Raw genomic sequence first — 21,042 nt, forward strand, 5'->3', positions numbered from 1 at the left:
TGGAAAGCAAATGCACTTCAGTGAACACACTTTGCAGAGAAATGATAATGAAGAGTGAAACCACTTAGCACATATTAAACTATCAAGTGATATGCCTTTATTGATAATATAGAATATTCTCTTATTTTAGTTCATTTCAGATTGTTTTAAAAGTACATATATATAATTTCGCCCCATTCACATATAATAAAATTGAGCTACAGGGAGTTAAAATTATTTTTTAAATGACTGCATTTACTGCAAATAAAAACTGCCTGGATGAGTTTCTTAGTTACCTCCATCCTTGGTGAAAAGGCTGTTGCTATGGCTTGTGGGTCTAAAACTGGACAAACCTTGTTTTGTTTAGCAAATGTGCATATGCAGCCCTCTTGTGTTCCACCCTCTTCTTTCTTGTGAGTAGTCATTACCAAAACTAACAAAAATCTAGCTCTAGGACACTTGGCAATTTTAACCCTCTATTTATCTAAAAAACTAGGGAAAGCAAGCAAAGGAAAGCAAGCAAAAATATAGATGATGTAGCTATAGATATAGATATGTGAAGGGATAAGTAGAATAGGGATAAGTAAGTTACAGATCACCCAGCAAAGTAGAAATCTGCTTTCTTTTTCAGGATAAGGATACATGGGTTTTCAGAATCAAAAAAACCTTAAATTACTATCAAAGTTAGGAGAATGATCACAATAGTTTAAGGAGGAAAAGATTTGTTAGATCATTGGCTAATTATCACATAGCCTATCCCACAGAAGTGAATGTAGAATTGTTGTCCAGAGCCAACTGTCTAGTATTTAATTCAGACTAGATTTATGCAATGGGGCTTTCACCATTTTCTTCTGGGAGACTATTTCACAGTTAAAGAGATCTCACTGGTAGGAAAGTTTTCCTAATATTTAGTCTAAGCTTTTCTTTTCTTAAGTCCACTACTGCAAGTTATATTCCATTCCCCATCACAAACACTTTTTTATCCTCCTTGGCACTTTCCTTCTTCAAATATTTGAAGACTATCACTACCTATTATTTTGCTAGATTATATTATAAACCTGCCAGGCTTAACATCTCCCACTCTCGAAGCAGTTTGTAGCTAGCAAATATTATGAGCAATTAGGAACACACAGCTTTCATTTTACTTTCCTCTTTTCTGTTCAAAATGGTACATAATTTGTTCTATTATATAATGAGCTCCTCTTCTTACAAAAATATGCATCTGCAGCACAAATTCAAAATAAGTAGCATCACTTGTGGTTTTGCTGCTTTTCAGAAAAGAACTGTCCAAAACAGAATATATGTTCACTAGCATAATGTATCTGATGACCAAACAGTGATGTAACTCTGGAGACTGCGATTTCAAGAGCATGCTGTCCACTTAACCTTTCCATCTCCAAAAATGTTTAAATCCTGGGAACAACAAAATCTAAAAGCTAGTTTTTGTACTTTTCATTACAAAAATGATTAATGCCAAGATTATAGGATCCTAATTCAGAAAGACAGTTTCTCAAGAAATATACATGTTTAAAACAAATATTCCCCTCTTAACTACTGGCTTCTGAACAAGACAGCCAACAATTTTTCAAACACAGACAATAAACTAAGTGACCTAAACAAAACAAGTCTTAACTGCTGGTTCTTTTGTGACAGAGGATACAAAAACTCATAATAATAAAAGCGAAGATACTGTATGGAACCTGACACTGTAAATTGCAGAGTTGAAATTAACAAGAATTTCGCAGTCTAAAGCACTCCAGCTCTGGATTCTCATCAATTCCAATCCCCTGCTGGCTCAAAAAAATGAAGCAAGCAGAGAAGCAAAGGGACAATGCAGCATGACATGCACTTGAACAATCCCAGCAGGCTAACTTACACTACAGTTTCACAGCTGGGATTTGAAGACTATTATTATTTATTATTTTTATTATGATACCAACCTCAAGAGTCCAATCACAACTGAAGGCTCTTTGGGTAAGCACAGTACAAAAACAGAACACAAATTTACAATCTAAACTGCAGTTTCATTTCATTTCATTAAGTCAAATCCCAAGGAGGGGGCCACAATTTTTTCTGTTTTTTCTTTAATATTTTGTAAGTGAATTTAGTTCTGATAAAAATGGGAAATTAATAGCATTGGTATGAAGAATAGTACAGGGAAGCACTTCCTCACACACTGCTACCTATATACCTCATTTTTAAAGAGGTCTCCACGTCTAATGAAATTCTGAGGCCATCTAAAGAGCCACATCATTTCCTTACTGGGTCCCTTAGTAAAAAAGGGAAGTTTAATTCTTTAAAAAAGTAACTTTTAATTCTCATACATGGAAGTATTATTCATTTCTTTACCAATGTAGTAATATCTTTGTTAGTCTGCCCAGATGCTGAAACTTCAGCTGGGAGACTGTGATTATCAAACTATGCACCAGGGGTCAGCAACTCCTGGCACCTGTGCCACAGCTTGGCACCCAAAGGTGCAGGTGCATGTGCAGTTGCTGTTGTCATGGAGCCAGTGCCGGGGCTCAGGAGCAGCTGTTTGCAGCCACTTGGCTACCTGCTACAACTGCCCAGAGCCCAGGCTGGAAGTGGCAGCCAACTGGGAGGCTACAAACAGCTGCATCAGGCTCTGGAGCCTTTTGCCAAGTTCCATGTCAGTGGCTGCTGCACAAGGGCCTTTGGGCGGACAGTAGGAGAAGGGACAGGGTTGCTCTGCCCCAGGCCCCTCCCCCTGCCATGCACCCTGTGGCATGCATGCATACGTTGCGAGCACAAAGCCCCCGTGGTCTGCCCATGGCATGCCAAGTTAAAGCTTGAGTCAGGGTTGAGGTGTTTTTGGCACTCCAGCCAAAAACACTGCCAACCCCTACTATTGTCTATGGACCACTCATGGTATAAAGCACTGGTTGGTTGTTTCTGGGGATCTAACAGAACACATTGTTGATTTCTATTTTTTTAGCTTCCTGTGTCAAAAGCATCCAAGCACTCTCTTATAAGGATAGGCCTGACTGCCTGTAAGAAAAGCTGGAAATTATTCCCATTCCATCCTACACACCTGGAGTTGAAAACATTCTTCAACAGACTGGACCAACCTACATTTGCAGCCAACTCCCTTCCTCCAGCCTTAAAAAACCCACTGCAACCCCAACATTTAAAAAATATTTACGAGAGAGTAAGAAAGTTAAATTAGGGGTAAAATTGCATAAGGTTCAGAACTCATATTCCATGACCAGATTTTTATCATACAGTTTTCCCCCTTTATTTCACCCACTAGATGGATTTACTTATTGTAATAAAGCTAGACTTCATCTGTGTTCTACTGATTCAATTTGCCTTATCAGATTATGTTCTATAGCTTAGACCAAAGCCCCAGAGAAGTATATAAAAGGTCCAAAAGTAGTTCTTCCATAATAAACTTTTGAAAAGGTTTACTGTAAAAGGAATTCTTTTCTTTTTCAAAGTGTAATTTTGAGTTAGTTTTTGTTCCCCAAATACTAGCAGCAAAGCCTAGAAACCGAACCAAACTGTCTTACTGGCCCCACCTGGGGAAAAACATTGGTGAAAGATTTGGAAGACAAGATTAGACTCAAGACAAGATTAGAGTCAATGTTTGGTCAACAGGAGACAAACTAATCTTAAATTCACTTCCAAGTTTGGCATGAATACATCAGGCTGGAATTCAAATACTCTGACGGGCTGAATGAGTGGTGTTGGACCAGTCTATGGACCAGATGAATGGCATGTGGGTGGTCCCATGGGGTAGATTCAGTCCACAGAGACCTTTCCCATGTTGGATCCAGTGCATGGAGCACTCACTCTGGGTGCTCTGGGATGTGCACTACAAATGGAATCAGACCCAGCCAGTCTGGGATGTGTGTTACATGCAGCTCCTGCTCTGACCAGTCTGGGAACCACACTGCATGCAGTGTTCACCCTAGAGTAACCAGCAGGGGTCCTGCGTGCAGTGTAAGTCCAGAACTGTTTGCTGTGTGCGCCATGTGTCCTGGATTGGCTGGGGCAGATGCTGCATGCAGCATGTGTCCTGGAGCAGCAAGCAGGGGGGTTGAGGGGTGCCACATGGGGCATGCATCTCCAGCCCTATGCATGGGGCTGGCCTGGTGCGTGTTCTGTGTGGGTCTACTCTGGACCCAGGGGCAGTACCAGAGGCTGGATGATGGGGTTCTGTAGGCCATATCTTTGACACCTCTGGAATACAGTATTAAGCCAGTTTCAGTGGTTTCAAAAGAAGACAGACCTAGCCAGCTTTCTAAGTGGCAACTGGAAATGACAGAGATTTTAGTATCTATGACTTACTTGTTAAGCCAGTGGTTTTAAACCTGTGGTCTGTGGACCCCTGAGGGTATGCAAACTATGTCTATATCTAAGGGGTCTGCAAAAGATACTTTTGATTGATCATAGTCATTTGAATACCTACAGTTACAATTCAAAGCGGTTCACACCTCCATTCAAAATTTCCAACCTCCATTAGAAGTTTTTTAGAAGTCCACAAATGAAAAAGGTTGAAAACCACGTCTTAAGCTATCTCAGTACTGTCTGAAACATTTCTAATTGCCCAAAGCTTTTGCCTCTTGCTCTAAAAGCTATTAGCTTTATAAACATACTTTCAGGCAAGAAACCTATACAAAAAACCTAGATCCTTAAGATGCCACTGAGTAATCAAAACATTTAAGTTACCAAAACGGGTAAGGCAACCTTTTCTGGCTGCAGGCCAGAAAGATCCACCTCAGCTCTGAGGAGAACAGGTGCTAAGACGCTGCTGCCACTTGTCTCTGTATCAGCATACAGAGAGCACCTGCAGCCAAAGCCCTGCATTGTAAAATGCCACCCAAGTCCCATGTCTGCAGGCCATGTCTTTTTTAATGTAGCCATTGCCCTAATAAGTAACCTGGAAATAAATTGTTGCAACACAAACTTCAAGGAGGAGTCTTACCTACTTGGCTGTCCTCACTCCAATGGCAGCTGCTACTGCTGCAGCTGTGGCTATAGCAGCATGAGGTTAGGCTGCTTCTTCTGCTGCCACCACTGCTGCTGCTGGGGAACAGGCAGCAGTGCAGGCTCATTGGAGTTCCTTCCTGGTGCCCTGTTTGTGCCTTCCTACTCCCAGGCACAGGCAAGTGTCATTCTCCCCCCACTCCTTCCAGATATATTACTGGGCATGGGGTTATGCCTGCCCAACTCCAACAGCTGCGCGGCACAGGACTGCCCCTGCTGTGGTAAAGACTCCTGCAGGGATGGGAGGGAGCTGTACTGAAGCCCCCTCTAAATCAGTACCCAGAGCAAGGAGGTGAGGGGAAGATTATGCTGATTACTGGCGAGTAGAGAATGGGGTGCTAGAAGGAAGGAAATCCTACCTGCTAGGGCTCTTCTCATTCTTCTCACTGCTGCCATAGCAGCTTGGGTTCAGGCTGCTCCCACTGAGGACAGGCAATGGCAGGAGCTCCTGGTGCCATTTTCTAGCTCTGCCCAGGGGCACAGCTGTGTCTCCCATGGCAAAACCTCTTAGGGTAGGGAGGTGTCATTCCACCACCTCCCACCCCAGATGTTTTTGCACATGGGGCTGTGCCTGCTAAGCTGTGCCTGCCTGGCTCCTATTGCTGGGCTGTCCCTGCCATGGCAAAGACTCCTGGGGAGAGGAGGCCAAACCGGCTCCTTCTCTAAGTTGGCGCCTAGGGCTAGTGCTGCACTCACACTGCCCTAGTTACACTAAGGGAAGGGGTGCTTTTTAAAATAAAGCTACCACAACAGTTGAAATACTTCAGTGGACCCAGGTAGCTGTTTCCTGTGGTTATATATACCCCAGCTAGTTTGCAAATCCTTATCTTTGCAGGGAAGCAAGGAGTCTAATCCTATGAAGTATCCAGGCTCTCCTATACTAAGATGAGTGTGCTGGCATGCTGTGTCATAGATTGTCAATGCAAAATCCTTTCATAAAACAAGTCTGTTTGCTTAAAAACACAATGGGTGCATCTACACATGTGCTTTATTGCGGAGCTGACTAATTAGCCGGGTATTAGGGCACAGTAAATTAATTAACTCTGCCATAAAATAGTACCGTCTTATGGCAGAGTTATTTACTGCACAGAAACACACGTGTGGACAGTGACTGGGACTGCAGGAGCTGAAACCAGGATGGAGCAGTCCTGGGCTGGCAGCAGGCTTGGGTGGTCAGCTAAATACGCTGCAGCTTCAGCACTCTTGTTCCCCAGCTAGCCCCTCTACCACCCAGCACTGCAGTTCTGGAGCCTGGGGTTGACCCCCTGAGCCTGCTGCCAGCCCAAGGCTGCTCCACCCTAGCTGCAGTTCTGGGCACACATGCAAATACTGCACCCAGGAGTAGCTGTCCCTAGTGCAAATTGCACCATAGTTTATCACATAACCTTAATGGCACATGTAGATGCACCCAGTTTGGGATTAAATTCAGCAGTTTCTGACAAATAAAAAAATGGAATTGTTAAAATTAATAATGCTGATATTTCTGGGCTAGATTCACAAGATAACAGACACCATTTGCTAAACTGGAGAGGAGATAGCAGAGGACCACTTTATACCTTAGTGGTTACGACACTCACCTAGAGTACAAGGAAACCTAGATTGCAATCCCTTCTCTGGCCAGTTCAGAATGAGCAGTTGAACTTGATTCAAAGTAAGGCACAAGAGATCTCACACAAGAACATGGTCTAACCACCAGGTAATAGTGTTCTGAGGTAGATCTCTCCTTTCCCAATCTCTCCTACTGAAGTTGTTTGACTGTATAAAATACTTAACTATTCACTGGCAAGAGAGAATTACTGTTTAATCAGATGTGAGGGCACTCTTCCTTGAGGTAGGATATGCAGGTTCCAGTCCCTGGTCCAATTAATATTTCTGTATTTTATAGGGTATAAAGGCAGAAGTTGCTTCTCTTCTTCCTCATAATTTTTAAGAAAGTTTTCACTTGGACAAGAGAAAGGGATGTTTTGACTTTAACCTGAAGTGTTGCAGAATATCAGTGAAGTGTGCTTCTGGAAGATGAAAGTGACATGCAAAGTCTTATTAAAAGGCGGAATATTTTTTGTTATAATACAACCCATGTAGGAAGCACTGGCTGTATTCTGTATAATATCTGAGAACACAGGAGGAATCCTGGAGACTAAATAAAAATCAAATAATGGAGAGACTTTCCCAACATTATGGGCAATGCATATGTGTTTACTCTTACAAAATATCACAAGTGGCCAAGGAAACAGGTCTGAGATAACTTTTGCTCCTACTTCAAGAACTGGGGTAATTGTGAATAATAATTAATGTATTATAATCAACAAAATGTGTATTGGTTTATTTAGATGTTAAGCCATCTATAGATTGAGCTTTACCCAAGTTCATTTTTTTAGCTGAACTGAGCCACAACAAACTGAATGGATTTACTGAAAAAACATAAATACCACAATGTTTCTTCAATAAAAGCAAAAACTGGAAAAGATGCAAACTTAAGATGAATGGCACTGAGGCATGGCCAATCCTATGAGGACAGAAGGTGACATGCTCAAAAGTGTTCTCTTTCTCTATTTTCTGGGACACTGAATGCTGTAGAAAGGTCCTGTAATTAGGTCAATGGAAACAGCGTTCCTGCTATGCTGTGTTCTCTGTATTTTTCCAGACATGGAAAACTTGGTAGTGCTTGATTTTTGTATTAAAAAGGTACTCTGTTCCAAATATTTGCCTCCATATTGTTTTGTACCATTTCCTCTTCCAAAGCAATGTACTCTATTTTAATCTTTTGAGAATGGAACAGAAATGTTTTCTTCACAATTCTGCCATCATGGTCCTCTACTGGCGTGAATTCAGTATTTAACAGAATAGATCCACTCCAGCTTCCTCCCCCATGCTGAGATTTATCTTCTCTGTGGGTGAAAACTCCCCCCTGTTCATGGGTACTGATATTACAGGTGCTAAAGGAAATCAGAAAATGTATGAGTACTTACTGTCTCACTCCTCCTGGTTCCCATGACAAATAGAATTAAAATATTTATTTTCCCATAGTTTTGGAATATCATTCCCCTCCTCTCTTCTGACTCGGCCGTAACGTTCTCAAAATTACTCTCCAAATTGTTTCCTTATAGTGCAAGTCCACTAGCAAAATCTAGGTGTCTGGCTACCTCTTGTCAGCAGTCAGGTTAATAGACAGGTATTGTTCAATAAGTAAATGCAGAATACAGTGCTGGACTGCAACTCTCATTGGTGCTGGCATGCAAGGAAACACTACCTACATGGTCAGTTCCAAGTGAGTTGCTCTGCCTTTTAATGTTGTGCAAAAATAAGGCACTACCTTTTCCAAAAGATGTTTATGATACCTAGGGATCAGCATGAAGCATGCTGTAAAATGAACAGCATTCTAATCAAATGTTCTAAAGCCAAATGCATTACAGATTCACTTATACACATACCTTTTAGTTTTTGGATGCACCAGAGATCCACCGCTTTGGAGCAGACTCGATTAATCTGCTCTGCATGGGAACTGACACACTACACTATGCTGCTTGTAGTTGTAGAAGCGGCAAAATGCACGTCAGTGTGGAGAAAATGGAGGTGGTGCGCTTTTGAACTGAAACACCTCAGAGGTGTTTCAGTTCAAAAGCGCACCACTGTCATTTTCTTCACTCTGACGCGCATTTTGCCACTTATGCAACTGCAAGCATCAAAGCACCCAGCACTGCAGCACTTGTATGCGTAAAAATGCAATTTGTGTACTTTAAAATGCCTACACAGTCAGATGGGTGGCAAATTGGCTAGATGGTCGCACCCAGAGAGTGGTGGTGGATAGGTCATTTTCGACCTGGAAGGATGTGGGCAGTGGAGTCCCCCAGGGCTCGGTCCTGGGGCCTGTACTGTTCAACATGTTTATAAGCAATCTGGATGTGGGTGTGGAACGCACACTGTCCAAATTCGCTGACGAAACCAAGTTGTGGGGTGAAATGGGCACACTGGAGGGGAGGGACTGAATCCAGCTAGATCTAGACAGGTTACAGAGGTGGGTGGATGAGAATAGGATGGAATTCAATGCATACAAGTACAAGGTGCTGCATCTAGGGAGAAGGAACCAGCAACACACCTATAGGCTGGGGAACACCCTTCTTGTCAACACAGTGGCAGAAAGGGATCTTGGAGTCATGGTTGACTCCACGATGAACATGAGCCGCCAATGCAAAGAAGCGGTCAGTAAGGCTAACCGCACCTTGTCGTGCACCTACAGATGCATCACAAGCAGGTCCAGGAAGGTGATCATTCCTATGTGGCATTGGTCAGGCTGCAGTTGGAGTATTGCATCCAGTTCTGGGCGTCACACTTCAAGACGGATGTGGCCAGCATTGAGAGGGTCCAGAGGAGGTCCACCCGCATGGTCAAGGGGCAGCGGGGCAGGCCCTACAAAGAGCGGCTAAAGAGCCTGAACCTATTCAGCCTCCACAAACGAAGGCTGAGAGGGGAACTGGTGGCTGTTTACAAACTCACCAGGGGGAACCAGCGGGAGTTGGGGGAGGCTCTGTTCCCCTGGGCACCACCTGGGGTTATTAGGAATAATGGCCAGAAATTGTTAGAGAGAAGGTTCAGGCTGGACAGCAGGAGACATTACTTTACAGTTAGGGCTGCCAGGCTCTGGAATGGGCTCCCAAGTGAGGTGGTGCTCTCTCCTACCTTGGGGGTCTTCAAGAGGAGGCTGGACAGATATTTGGCTGGGATGATATGATCTCAGCACCCGTTCCTGCCTGGGGCAGGGGGTTGGACCTAATGATCTGTTTAGGTCCCTTCCGACCCTAAATACTGCAATACTATGAAAATATTTATTTAACCCAATTAGGGCCATATAACTCATAAAATTTTGATTTCAGTAAAAACTGAGTACACTAATGAAATTGTGAGCCAGTATATCTTTTCTACTGATTCTTTTTATCTTCTGGTATCTATATCTACAATATACATTATATATACTATGCATACTTGTTAAAATTCCTGTGGCACTGATATCTAATGCTGGGGGGAGCTGCAAAGAGTAAAAGATGGGAATAGAAAAAGCAAGCAAAAAGCATCTGAGGGAAGGAAAAGTACAAAAGCTGCATGGTGTCCAATAGTTCTGCAATTTGATGTGACAGACAAAGTTCTAAGCCCTGTTCTAGCCAGGACATCACATTGCTCTTCTTTTCTAACTTTGTCAATGTTACTAAACTACAGCCTGCACAGAGACAAAGTAGTTTAAATGCCTCACACAATAAAGCTACTCCAGATATAGTTATTCCAGATAGGCTGTACAACAGTCCACAACAGTTAATGCAGGGTTGTCTGCATTATACTTTGTGTAATGTCCACATTCGCTAAGTCATGCAGTTTTTAGCTGCCTGGTAAATTCTCCTCCTGGTTGGCCCATGGAATACATGTAATCAAGGGAGCTTTTGATGGATTTCTGGGTGCTTGCTGAGAGTTCTGTCATTAAGTAACCCACCACATCATTCTCAGGGTTAATGCTAGTACTGCAGGTTCAACTGTGATACAGTTCCCCATAGTGTGGGTGGATAATGGAAGCATTACTGAAAACCCTGTTCCAGTTCCCCCTTCTTAGATCCTCCTTTGAAGCTCCTTTGCTTTGAATAAGCACACAGACCAGCTTCAAGACAGTCCCCTCACCTTTGTTGGCACTGACAGTGTGTCACAGACATCTTCATTCTGGCGAGTCTTTGGGACGGGGGGAAAAATTCAGCATTCCAAAGAGGGCAAATCAAGTCTAGGGCCTTTAGAAGGTCCACATAAAATGGGGTTAGGACATATCTGCTTTAAATTATATTTGAAGATACTACTGGGGATCAAAAACAGCACTACTGGCCATTCGCCAACAGCTGAAGAAAGATGAAATCTTGTCAAGATGAACAAATGAAGTGGGGTACATGTCTATACCAAGACAGGTTGAAGCACTCCACTGTGGGATACTAGTTAAAGAACCATCATCAGTGGCATAGTTAGGAATGGGTCTACATGAACCCTAGAACAAACACATTCACTGTGAAGTCGAATTACTCCTATCCCAATGAGGATTACTTACTGAAACCTTAGCAACCAAATGATTTAGTTTAAAAATAGATGGTGTGTGGGTTACACGGCTCTTTAATGCGAACTAACTACAGTTACTCCAAATAACAACCCTGTGTAAACAGGGCCTCAGCTAACCCTAAGTGACCTCTTCTTTAATCTGGCCAGTGTTTCCCCAATACTCAATAAGTAAACAGACCAAGTCAATTGTGGATCTTATCAGTCAGTTTCTTTGTCAACACTGCCAGAGGTAACAGAAACTACACAGCCAATGATTTATATCTACATTTTCCTTTGATTCTTACAGACAGTCATCCTCAAAGTACAAAGCTGAAATCCCTGGAGAAGCTCTGACTTATCCAACGTGCCTTCAAGAAAGTTCAAGGAAAATAGAAAAACAGAACAGACTTTTTCTCTGACAGTTGAACACTGGGCTAAAATTCAGTATTAATAGTTGGCATTGAATACTAAATATTCAATAAATAATCTCTCATTTCACTACATAAGAGTGTGACCAAAACTCAGTAAAAGGTAAAGATACTGAAAAAATATGTTCAGTATTTGCGCAACACACTTAAAATAAATAAATAAATTCTCCTGAACATTCTTTGCCCATTGCTCCAATTAAACAAACAAACAACCCCCCTCTCTCTAAATGACATTAGGAGAAACCACAGTGGGGCTTTTCTGTACTTTAGAGGGCTGCAACTGGTGGAAAAAGCATGTGGGAAGGACTGTGGTAAAGGCACTGAACTAGGATGCAAGAGATCTGGGTTCTTTTTATTCTCAACTCTGCCACAAGCATCTTAGATAACCTTGGGCAAGTTACTTCATCCCTCTGTGCTGCAGTTTCCCCATCTGTAAAATGGGGATAATATTAACCTACACCAGTGATCACTAATATGTAACGGTGCTTAGATAGGACAGCAATATATACTGTAGAAATGTTACTAAACACACTGGGGAAATCCAACATAAACCTTGTTCTCTTCAGGAAAAGTACCAAATTATATTTAATGATAAAATTAGCCTAATTTTCCATCCCCTAAATCCTTGTGGGTGTATCTTCACACATCTCTACAGTGTCGTTGTTACTGCACCATCATTTAGCACTTCCAAAAGAAAGTAATTTAGTCCATCCAGTTCTAGTACTTCCTTCTGGAAGTACTAAATGACGGCACAGTAACAGCCTGTACTGCATCATGCTGGCAGCGCACAGTTATTTTTAGCCACTACATTGCTGTAGCAATGTGCTATGACAAGGGAGCACATTGCTACAGCAATATAGCTGTGGCATCAGGGTTTGTGCCCACTAATGCTACGTGGCTGTAGCGCATTGCTACAGCAACCCTAGTGTCATGTGTAGACGCGGCCACTGATCCTCTAACTACTCTAATACTATTAAAATCTCCACAATCCATTTCCTTCACCAGGGCTCACAATGCTACAAACAGCACATGTACTACTTACCCTATCACCAGATACAAGGCGGGTACCATTAGTACTCCAGTTTAGGATGGTAATTTCAGCATTATGCTCAGGGGGTACTGTGTGATGTTCCTTGTCCTGTTTGTTAATTACTATCAATTCTCCTGCCTCCCAGCCCACTGCCAGGATAGGTCTGGAGGGGTGCCAGCCAAGGGCTGTGGCCTGAAAGCTCCTTTCAGTGTGTGCTTCTGGCACATGCTCTCCCTGAAAAAGGAAAGAGACAGACTTCAGAACTTGCCATCAGAATAATCTTTCTTATGTAACCTGTTGTCCAACAAGCAAGATATTTTCTGTTACACAAGGTAAATACATAGAGTACCTAACAAGGATATATGAAGTGGCAACACACAACCCAAACACAAAAACTTAACATGCATAAAAATATATACTAAAGTGTGATATATGGATGAAACGCTATCAGTGAAAAACACAACGTTAAATATTAAGTCTCCTCATACTGTTTTTATGACCTATACTTTTCTCTCAGTACAGATGAATAACCCTTGCTGACATTAAAGAAACTTTCACTCCTTGTATGAAGGAATGAAAAGGCCTCTTCTAGACCTGGAGGTGCAAGATGACACATGACAGAGAAAAGGGGTCTGAGTAATTTCTTCTGGGTATGCAACATAATGCATGGCAGCTCCTTTAATTTTGCAAGTTCCCCTATACAACCTCCCCGTTGTTGATTGGCTGAGGGGCCCCAGTGGCCCTGGTGCTTGCTGCTAATCAGCCAAGAGGCAAAAACAGCACCATATTTAAAACCGCAGTTTTCGCCACCCTGCCGATCAGCAGCAAGCATTGGGGTCCCTCTGCTAAATCAGCAGGGAGGGCCCACAGGGGAACCTGCAAGATTAAAGGAGCTGCCGTGCAGCCCACTTCCACCGTGAATTTGGTAGTTCCCTACTAATGGCTAAGCAGAGAATAGGGGCTCAGAAGATCTAAATCTTATATTTCTGTAGCTAATTTGCTTTGAAACCTTGCTCAAGCCACAATCTCTTTCAATATCACTTCTTTTACAAGTAAAATCAATACAATTACAGGTTTCCCTCGATTTATGCAGGTTCTGTATATATGAATTTGCTCTTATGAGATGACCTTTTTTATACCCAAAATTTGTTATATGCCAGGTAAATTCACTCTTATGTGATCGGCATAGATGCCTCCCCCCCCAAGCAGGTAAGACTGTATGGGGAGGGGAAAGAGCTACGGGGCCGGGGCCCCACTCACCCCAGCCCCTGCTGCAGATGCTCTGGGACCAGCTGACACCAGCCGCCTGCAGGCACTGGGCTGCACCATGCCCCAAACCCCCCAGGGCTCAGCTTGTCTCCACTCACCCCAGCTCCTGGGCTGCATCATGCCGTGGTGCAGGCAAGAGGTGTCTGCTGCTCCCAGGTCCATTGCAGCAGCAGCTGGAGTGAGTGGGGACAAGCAGAGCCCCAGGGAGTTTGGGGCACTGTGTAGCCCAGAGGCTGCAGGCAGCTGGGAGATGCAGGCAGCTGGCTGGGGCCGCTGCAGCAGGGGCTGGGTGAGTGGGGAGAAGCAGAGTCCCAGGGCTGCAGCACGGAACAAAGCAGAGGGAATTGTAAGTAGGTGCAGGGCACAGTGCAGAGGGGGCACAGCTCTTGCTGTTACACACACCCCGAGAGGGCTGAGGGCCTGTGCCAGGTTCTTCCTGGGGCGCATGTCCCGGATCTGCATGCGGTATGAGAGCAGGCTGCTGCTGCAGGCTGGGGCTGGCAATGGCACCGGGCTCTTCCCAGTGCTCAGTGGTGATGCTGGAGGAGCAGGCTGCAGGGACTACAGCAAATTTTGGGGTGGCAGCAGTCCCCCTCCCAGTGCCACTGCCCACCCTGTGCTCTGGGAAGAACCTGGTGCCGCTGCCAGCCCCAGGCTGCAGCAGTAGACTGCTCTTGTTCCGCGGGCAGATCCAGGGGCATGCAGTCCCCCGGAAGAGCCTGACGCAGGCCCCCAGCTGACAGCCCTCCCCAGGTGTGTGTAGCAGCATGGGCTGCATCCCCTGTTTTCCCCCACTCTGCACCCACTAACAGGTCCCTCCACTTTGCTCCCTGCTGCAGCCCCAGGAGCGACCGACGGGCTGCGCCGCACCCCTCCCCCAGCCCCTTCCTTAGTCCCAGCCTTCCTCCCTCCCTCCCTCACTGCCACTGGAATGTATCCCTATTTCTTACATTATAGACTGGGTTCCCTTTATGTAAATTCAATTTATGTGCAGTTTTCCGGCAATGCACGTACCGCATAAATCAAGGGAAACCTGTATATGAATCCAATTTTGTAAAGCACTTTCAACCCCTATAGGTTCCATAGCGTGCCCATCCTACTAGACTTGACACATTTTTCAATGCACCTGATGCTAGATGGATTCAGGCAGCATATCCTCAACTAGCATGAACCAAATATTCTTCTTAAGAACTATGGTACTCAACCTGCGCACACACCTTATGAGAAGACTGAGGTGGGGAAGTTTCCAGCTACATGCCAAACTGGGGGAAGACATTATCATAGGTCCTGTAAAACCTCTATGAAAAAAAATCTGGTTCTAGGCTTGTCTCCTCTAGGTAATGCTTTTGTTCTTTATATTCCCTTACTATGGACAACTTTGATTACAAATTCTGACTTATTTGGAAAAATCTAGCATGTACCCAGTTAGTGTTTTTGCCCCAAATCTGAGCTGTATTTCTCATTCCACACAATCTGCACAGTTCAAAATCAAAACCATATTGACAGCTGTCTTAAAACAAAGGGAAAAAAAGCCAGTCTCTGGAACTCATTTGACCAGAAACACCAACTTATATTGGTGCGCACTGTTGCTGAATTCAGGTAAGTCAACGATTGATAAGTTTGATATGCACAGCACTGGCCACTATTAATAACCAAAATGTGTAGAGGACCACAAGTTAGGGCACAAGTTTATAATTTTAAAAAATCCAAACTTCATAGTTTCTATTCCACTAAGGTTTTAATAGTGGTTGAGAGATCACAACAAAGTAATGTCAAAGCAGACGTTCCTGAATGCGAACCTGTTCCAGATAGATATCCACGCTGCCTTCAGAAGCTGCGCTGACAGAAGCAACAGCCAAAAGTGGATGAAGAGGGTGCCATGTTATGTCTGAAGGGGTGCCAACTGAATCAGGAGCATCTATATGGTGATCCACATACACAGCCATGGTTACATATGTGAACCCAGGCAGGGCCCAGTCCTATACAAGGAAAACAAAACCGGTGCAGTCAGATTAAGAATATTCTCGTTTTCCTAACCCTTACTATATCAGTTACACACTCAGTGTAATATTCAGAAACATAGATACCACCATATGGAAACAGACTAAAGGCCCAGGTAATTATGTATCTTGCTTCCAGCAGCGACCTATGCAGGTTTATTTAACTTTTCTCTGCAATAGCGTAGAATTTACTTGCCAACTGTGCAATATATAATGAATTAAAAATTGCCATTCTGGGATACGAAATAGTTAGCATATTGAAATGTGGCCCTTATTTTGTTATTAGATAATATGTTTAGCTTGCTATGAGAACAAACTTTTACACATAAGCACTGAAATGCCTGCATAGCTGTGAATGCCTAGATGTAACTTATTCCTCACATATCATCAGCAAAATTACGATCTAAATTCTGAGGCAGAATATTTACGAATGGTAGTAAAGTTGAAATGAGAAAGACACAAAAGTCATGCTCTGCTCAGAAATCTGTGATTGAACTGAAGCTGTTCTGTAATAGCTTAATAACACTACATGGTGACATGGTTATTGGGATTTTATTGTATCAATATGTTAATTTTTATAGGAGGTATAAAGAAAAAATGAGCAAAAATAATACCTCAAGATCACCTCCCCTCAGGAAGCATGTGAGAGTTGTTGAGAACCAGGAACAAGCTCAAACCAAATGAACTGTGCCAAGTTTCAAAAGACTCACAGAGTGAAAGGAGTTTTGATTTGTCATTCAGGGGATCCAAATGGCAAGACAGGAACTTGCTAAAAAAGCCTTTTTAATTGCATTACCTTGGTCAGGGTATTTCCTCTGCCACCATCATGGTCATGGCAATTAAAATGGTGTGTAGTGGAGGGTGCACCCTTGTCTGCTTGTGGGCAGGACTCCTTATGACAGCCTCATAGTTAGCTTCCCATTGACCAGCTTCCAATGAGAGGATCTCAACTACATGCTGACTTTATGGAAATGGGAGATTCCTCCCTAGCTTATTCCTGTGGCCATATGGCTGAGGGCAATTGAAACTCAGGGGCATCTAAACCTCAAGTCTCTGGAGTTAGGCCTGCATGCAGGATGCTTGCCAAAGGATTTGGAAGTATCTTAAGCCCCAGGCTGGCATGGAGGATACTTGCTGGTAGCAGGGCCACATATGGTTGATGGATGATTCAAAGATTTGGACCTGGGTAAAAACATAACTTGCTAAAAAAGCCTGAAGCAGTTAGGCCTGCCTAGCTTGCCATTTGGGCAGACAAAGCATTTTGAGAAAATAAATGTACATGGACACAGTTGCTTTAAAATCCCTTTTACCCATTGTTTTGTTCTCATTGTTAAATAAGGAATAATTTTGTTTTATAAAGGCATTTTAGTTACTACCTGTCTCACAGATGGAAGAATATGCCAAGCCCATGTGCACCCACTGTTGTTACCCAACTTTTAGGTAAGAACAGTGGGTGATCAGGGTACTATATCCTATGTATCAGTCTAAGACAGGTGTTTTCAACCTTTTTTAACAAGTGTACCTCTTCTGTCTCAAAGTGCTAGCTCATGTAACCCTTTATATTTTTTTCTTGTTTTTAATATTACCAATTATGTGATATAAGGCAGTGTGACAGGGCAGTTTTAATACTCTGTCACTTTAAGGGGTAGAGCAGTTAGCTTCCAGGTGTCTGATGAGGGTGGCCATTTTGGAGAGCTCTGGTATAAGAGCAGAGCAGTTTGTGCTCTGTAGTCTTGGGAGTAATGTCACTTGGTGGAGCTCCTGCTCTAGGAATATCTTAGAGGTAAGGGTGAGGCTATGGGGAAGGAAAAGGACTTATTGGTCCTGGACATGCCCTGAAATTGTACCCTGCTGGTATAGGGAGGCTGGGTGGGCCTGCCTGTGGTGGGACAGGGTCACTTATATGTCAGGTTTGAGAACCACCCTGGTGTAAGGTGGGTTGGGCACCTAAACCCCTGCCTCCCACCTGCTAACATCAAAACAATAGAACATTTTGGCATGGCAGGAGAAAGGCAGGCAGTTCCTCCAAGGACAAAGGAGCAGGCTGGTCTCTACTCCTTTAGTCACAGGCAGACTATACTAATTAACATTGAATGCATTATTAATATGTGGCATCTGGCTGGTAAGTCTGTTGTGGGGGGAGGGGCTGGGGCAGGTGCTGCATAGCTGGGGCAGAGCATGGGACTGAGCCACAGGCAGCTCATATGGGAGATGCAGGGGGGGTTGGTTTCTGGCACTACACACCCCAGGAGGGCATGGGGGAGGTGTGCCCTTGAATCTGTGCTGGGTGAGGGCAGGCTACCACTGTGGGCTGGACCAAGGGGGTGCCAGGCTCTTCCCAGCAGGGGGGCTGGGCCAAGATATGCTCAGGGTGGGAGGTGGCAGCCTTGGGAAGGGAAGCAATGCGGGGGCTTCAGCCACCACAAAATTCCTTGATTGCCGATACTGTCACTTCCTTTTATCTGTGCCGATCTGATGGGACCAATGTATTAGTGCACCTCTAACTTTTTTTTTTTTTTTTCCATTCTGTGTACCCCTGGCTGACAACCACTGGTCTAAGACTAGAAGAATTAACCAGTACTATAAGAATTAAAAAAAAAAGTTCCCCAAATGTTTTGTTATATAATCTTTTGGAACTTGACTTGCAGCATAGCAGTCTAAATACTTTTTTTTTTTTTTCTTCTATATATCTCCTCATAACTAGTAACTACATACCTGCCAAAAGTGCACAGCAATGCGATTAACATCATATGAAGTTAACTTTCTCACCTCTCCTCAGGGAGATAATTGTATGTTTAGGAGAACATTATGCTCTCCTATGTATATTGTTTGGAGGGGATTTATTTTTTCTTATTCAGTCATGGTCTGAAGTATTTGTCTGAAGGGCATCAAGTATAGGACTGGAATCTTAATAAAAAAATAAAACTTTTTCAAAAAGGAAGGTTTTTTGAGATTCTGATGCAGCACCTTTTACCTTAAGCTTGCTCAAGTCACAACAAACCAGCATGCTATTTGAAGAGCTGGCACTAGCTGCTGCACCACTTAAATATATGCATATCAGTTTTGATTTGTATTCTTCAAGCTATTTATATTCTCTATGTAATACCATCAGCTGTATTGGATCACACCTCAATTGTCAACCAAGAATGTAGTTTTGATTTTGGGGGGCGGGGGTTGGTTGGTTGTTTTGTCCTACACAAGTCTGACCATTACTGAACTGTGCTTGGCTACAGACTTGAGCTCCTTAATGAATCCATCAGAGATAATAGATCTGGTTTTCTGAAAGGATGTGAGGACTTCCTTAAGAGATTCTGCAATTACCTCTAAGAAATCATCATAAATCCTCTTAAATTTTTAATTCAAAGTTTTGTTTTGTTTTGTGTGTTTTTAATGGGTTTATAAAATCATACTATATAGAGAGCAAAAATGACAAATCTGAGATGGGGAAATAGTATCTGTCCCTTGATCTACAAACTCTGTATTGGGTTTCAAACTGCATGATCAAGACTACTTTCCTTTGGTGCACTCTTACCCATCTACAGCTTCTGATTGGTAAAAGATGCATGTTGTACAAACATACTAGTGATTTGGGTCCTGAACGTGCAATGAGCTTCATGTGGGCAGACAAGCCCCCACAAAACTTGGGGGGGGGGGGAGGGTGTTGCACTGCTCTGCCTGAACAAAGTCAGTGACAGGGCTGGGTTCCTCATTTTCCCCATTATCTGGTTTTGCATTTTATTCCTTTTGAGCAAAAGGACTGGCCCATTCGACCGTTCTTCTTACCCACCTTGCCTCCTACTTCCCTGATGTTTGTGTTTTTAAATTATTAGTTGACAAACAAAGCCCAATAATGGTATGTAAAAGTAAAAAAACACAGGAACAGGTTACTCAGAGAGGTTGTAAACTCTCCATCCTTGGAGATGTTTAAGACCCAGCTAGACAAAGCCTTAGCTGGGACGATCTAGTTGGGGATGGTCCTGCTTTGAGTAGGGGCTTAGACTGAATATGACCTCCTGAGGTCCCTTCTGGCTCTCCTTTTCAATGATTCTGTGGGAGCTGCTCTATCACCCCACAGACTACAACATGGAAGCAAAGTGCTGCCCTCTTCAAGTTTTATTTTAAAAAGGGGAGAAACAGAACTAGCAGCCGTGTTTAAAGGCACTCTGAGTACAAAGACTACGGCGGCCACGGACCACCCCATGATTCTCACCAGGATATGGGGCACCCTGGGGGGCTACCAGATCCTTCAAAGGGCGACGCGAGGAGGGCGAGGCGGGGCGGCTCCTGGCCTCGGCCCAGCAGGCAGGTGACCCCGGCGCACGGGGCCTTCCGGCCACAGGCGCTCTGGAGGGAGCAAGGAGGGCCCGAAACCCGGCCCCGCCGCTCTGTGCCACGGGCGCCTCACCCCGCTCCGCCGGGCCCGCGAAAGCCGCGGGCAGCACCCCGGGGGCGGCTCCGACAGGGGACGGAGCCGCTCGGCGCCTGCAGAGAGCGCTGCGACACCGGCGGCCCGGCCCGCCAGCCGAGCCCCGCGGCCCAGGGGAGCCGCGGCCCGGCCCCTTGCAGCGCAGCAGCACGAGGGGAAGAAGCCCGAGCCGGGTCCTCCCAGCCCCGGGGGCCGCATCGGGCCCTGCCGACCCCCCCCCCGGCCGCGGCCCTGCCCGCTCCTACCGCCGCCTGCCCCGAGAGCGCGGACGCAGCCGCTCAGGGCCTCGGTTGCAGCCGCCGCCGCCGCGTTGGCTCCATGATGCTTCGCGTTACCCCTGACAACGGGGGGAGCACGAACCGGAAGCGCCCGAGCCGGCCCGGCCGGAGCGCCGAGCAGTCACGGAAACGCCCGAGCCGGCCCGGCGGCAGACACGGAAGCTCAGAAGCCGCAGCCGCGCGTGGCAGGGGGCCGGTCGCTCCAGCTCAGGGGTGCCGGGTGCCTGGGGATACCCGCACCCCGCCAGCCCCGCGGGAGCACCGTCTCGAAGCCCTTTGTTTCCTGAGGATCCCCAAAGAAGACAGAAACAGCCTTTTATCATCATCTTCCTTCTTTCTGGAAGATGCGAGGCAAGCGATGCCGGTGACAGGTGCTGAGCTCGGGCCAAGCTGCCTGCTGACAGCCGGGAGCTGCAGGTGAGGGACGCCCTTTCGCCAAGAGTCGTTAACCGGAAGGCGCTGGACCGAATTTGTGTTCATGTTTGTCTCGGATGAAAAGAGAACGGTGAAGTGCTTCAAGTAATGTCCTGAGCACAGTCGGGGGAGGTTGTATTAGCATCGA

At 44.8% G+C, this 21,042-nt stretch overlaps 1 protein-coding gene across 3 annotated transcripts in view; it reads right to left on the reverse strand.

Moving 5' to 3' along the window:
- IFT140 (intraflagellar transport 140) overlaps positions 1–20,535 on the reverse strand; it is a 177,739-nt gene extending 157,204 nt beyond the window's left edge. For all 3 annotated transcript variants that reach the window (XM_059716195.1, XM_014597466.3, XM_006263212.4), the window contains exons 1-3: positions 20,448–20,535; positions 15,576–15,755; positions 12,520–12,741 (exon numbers count right to left, since the gene is read on the reverse strand). In XM_059716195.1, the coding sequence (XP_059572178.1) occupies positions 12,520–12,741; positions 15,576–15,722 (369 nt within the window). In that variant the 5' untranslated portion in view covers positions 15,723–15,755; positions 20,448–20,535. The remainder of the gene's footprint in view (positions 1–12,519; positions 12,742–15,575; positions 15,756–20,447) is intronic.
- Between the last annotated feature and the right edge of the window lie 507 nt (positions 20,536–21,042).

Source organism: Alligator mississippiensis, chromosome 13, assembly GCF_030867095.1.
Source record: "Alligator mississippiensis isolate rAllMis1 chromosome 13, rAllMis1, whole genome shotgun sequence".
Classification (NCBI taxonomy): Eukaryota; Metazoa; Chordata; order Crocodylia; family Alligatoridae; genus Alligator; species Alligator mississippiensis.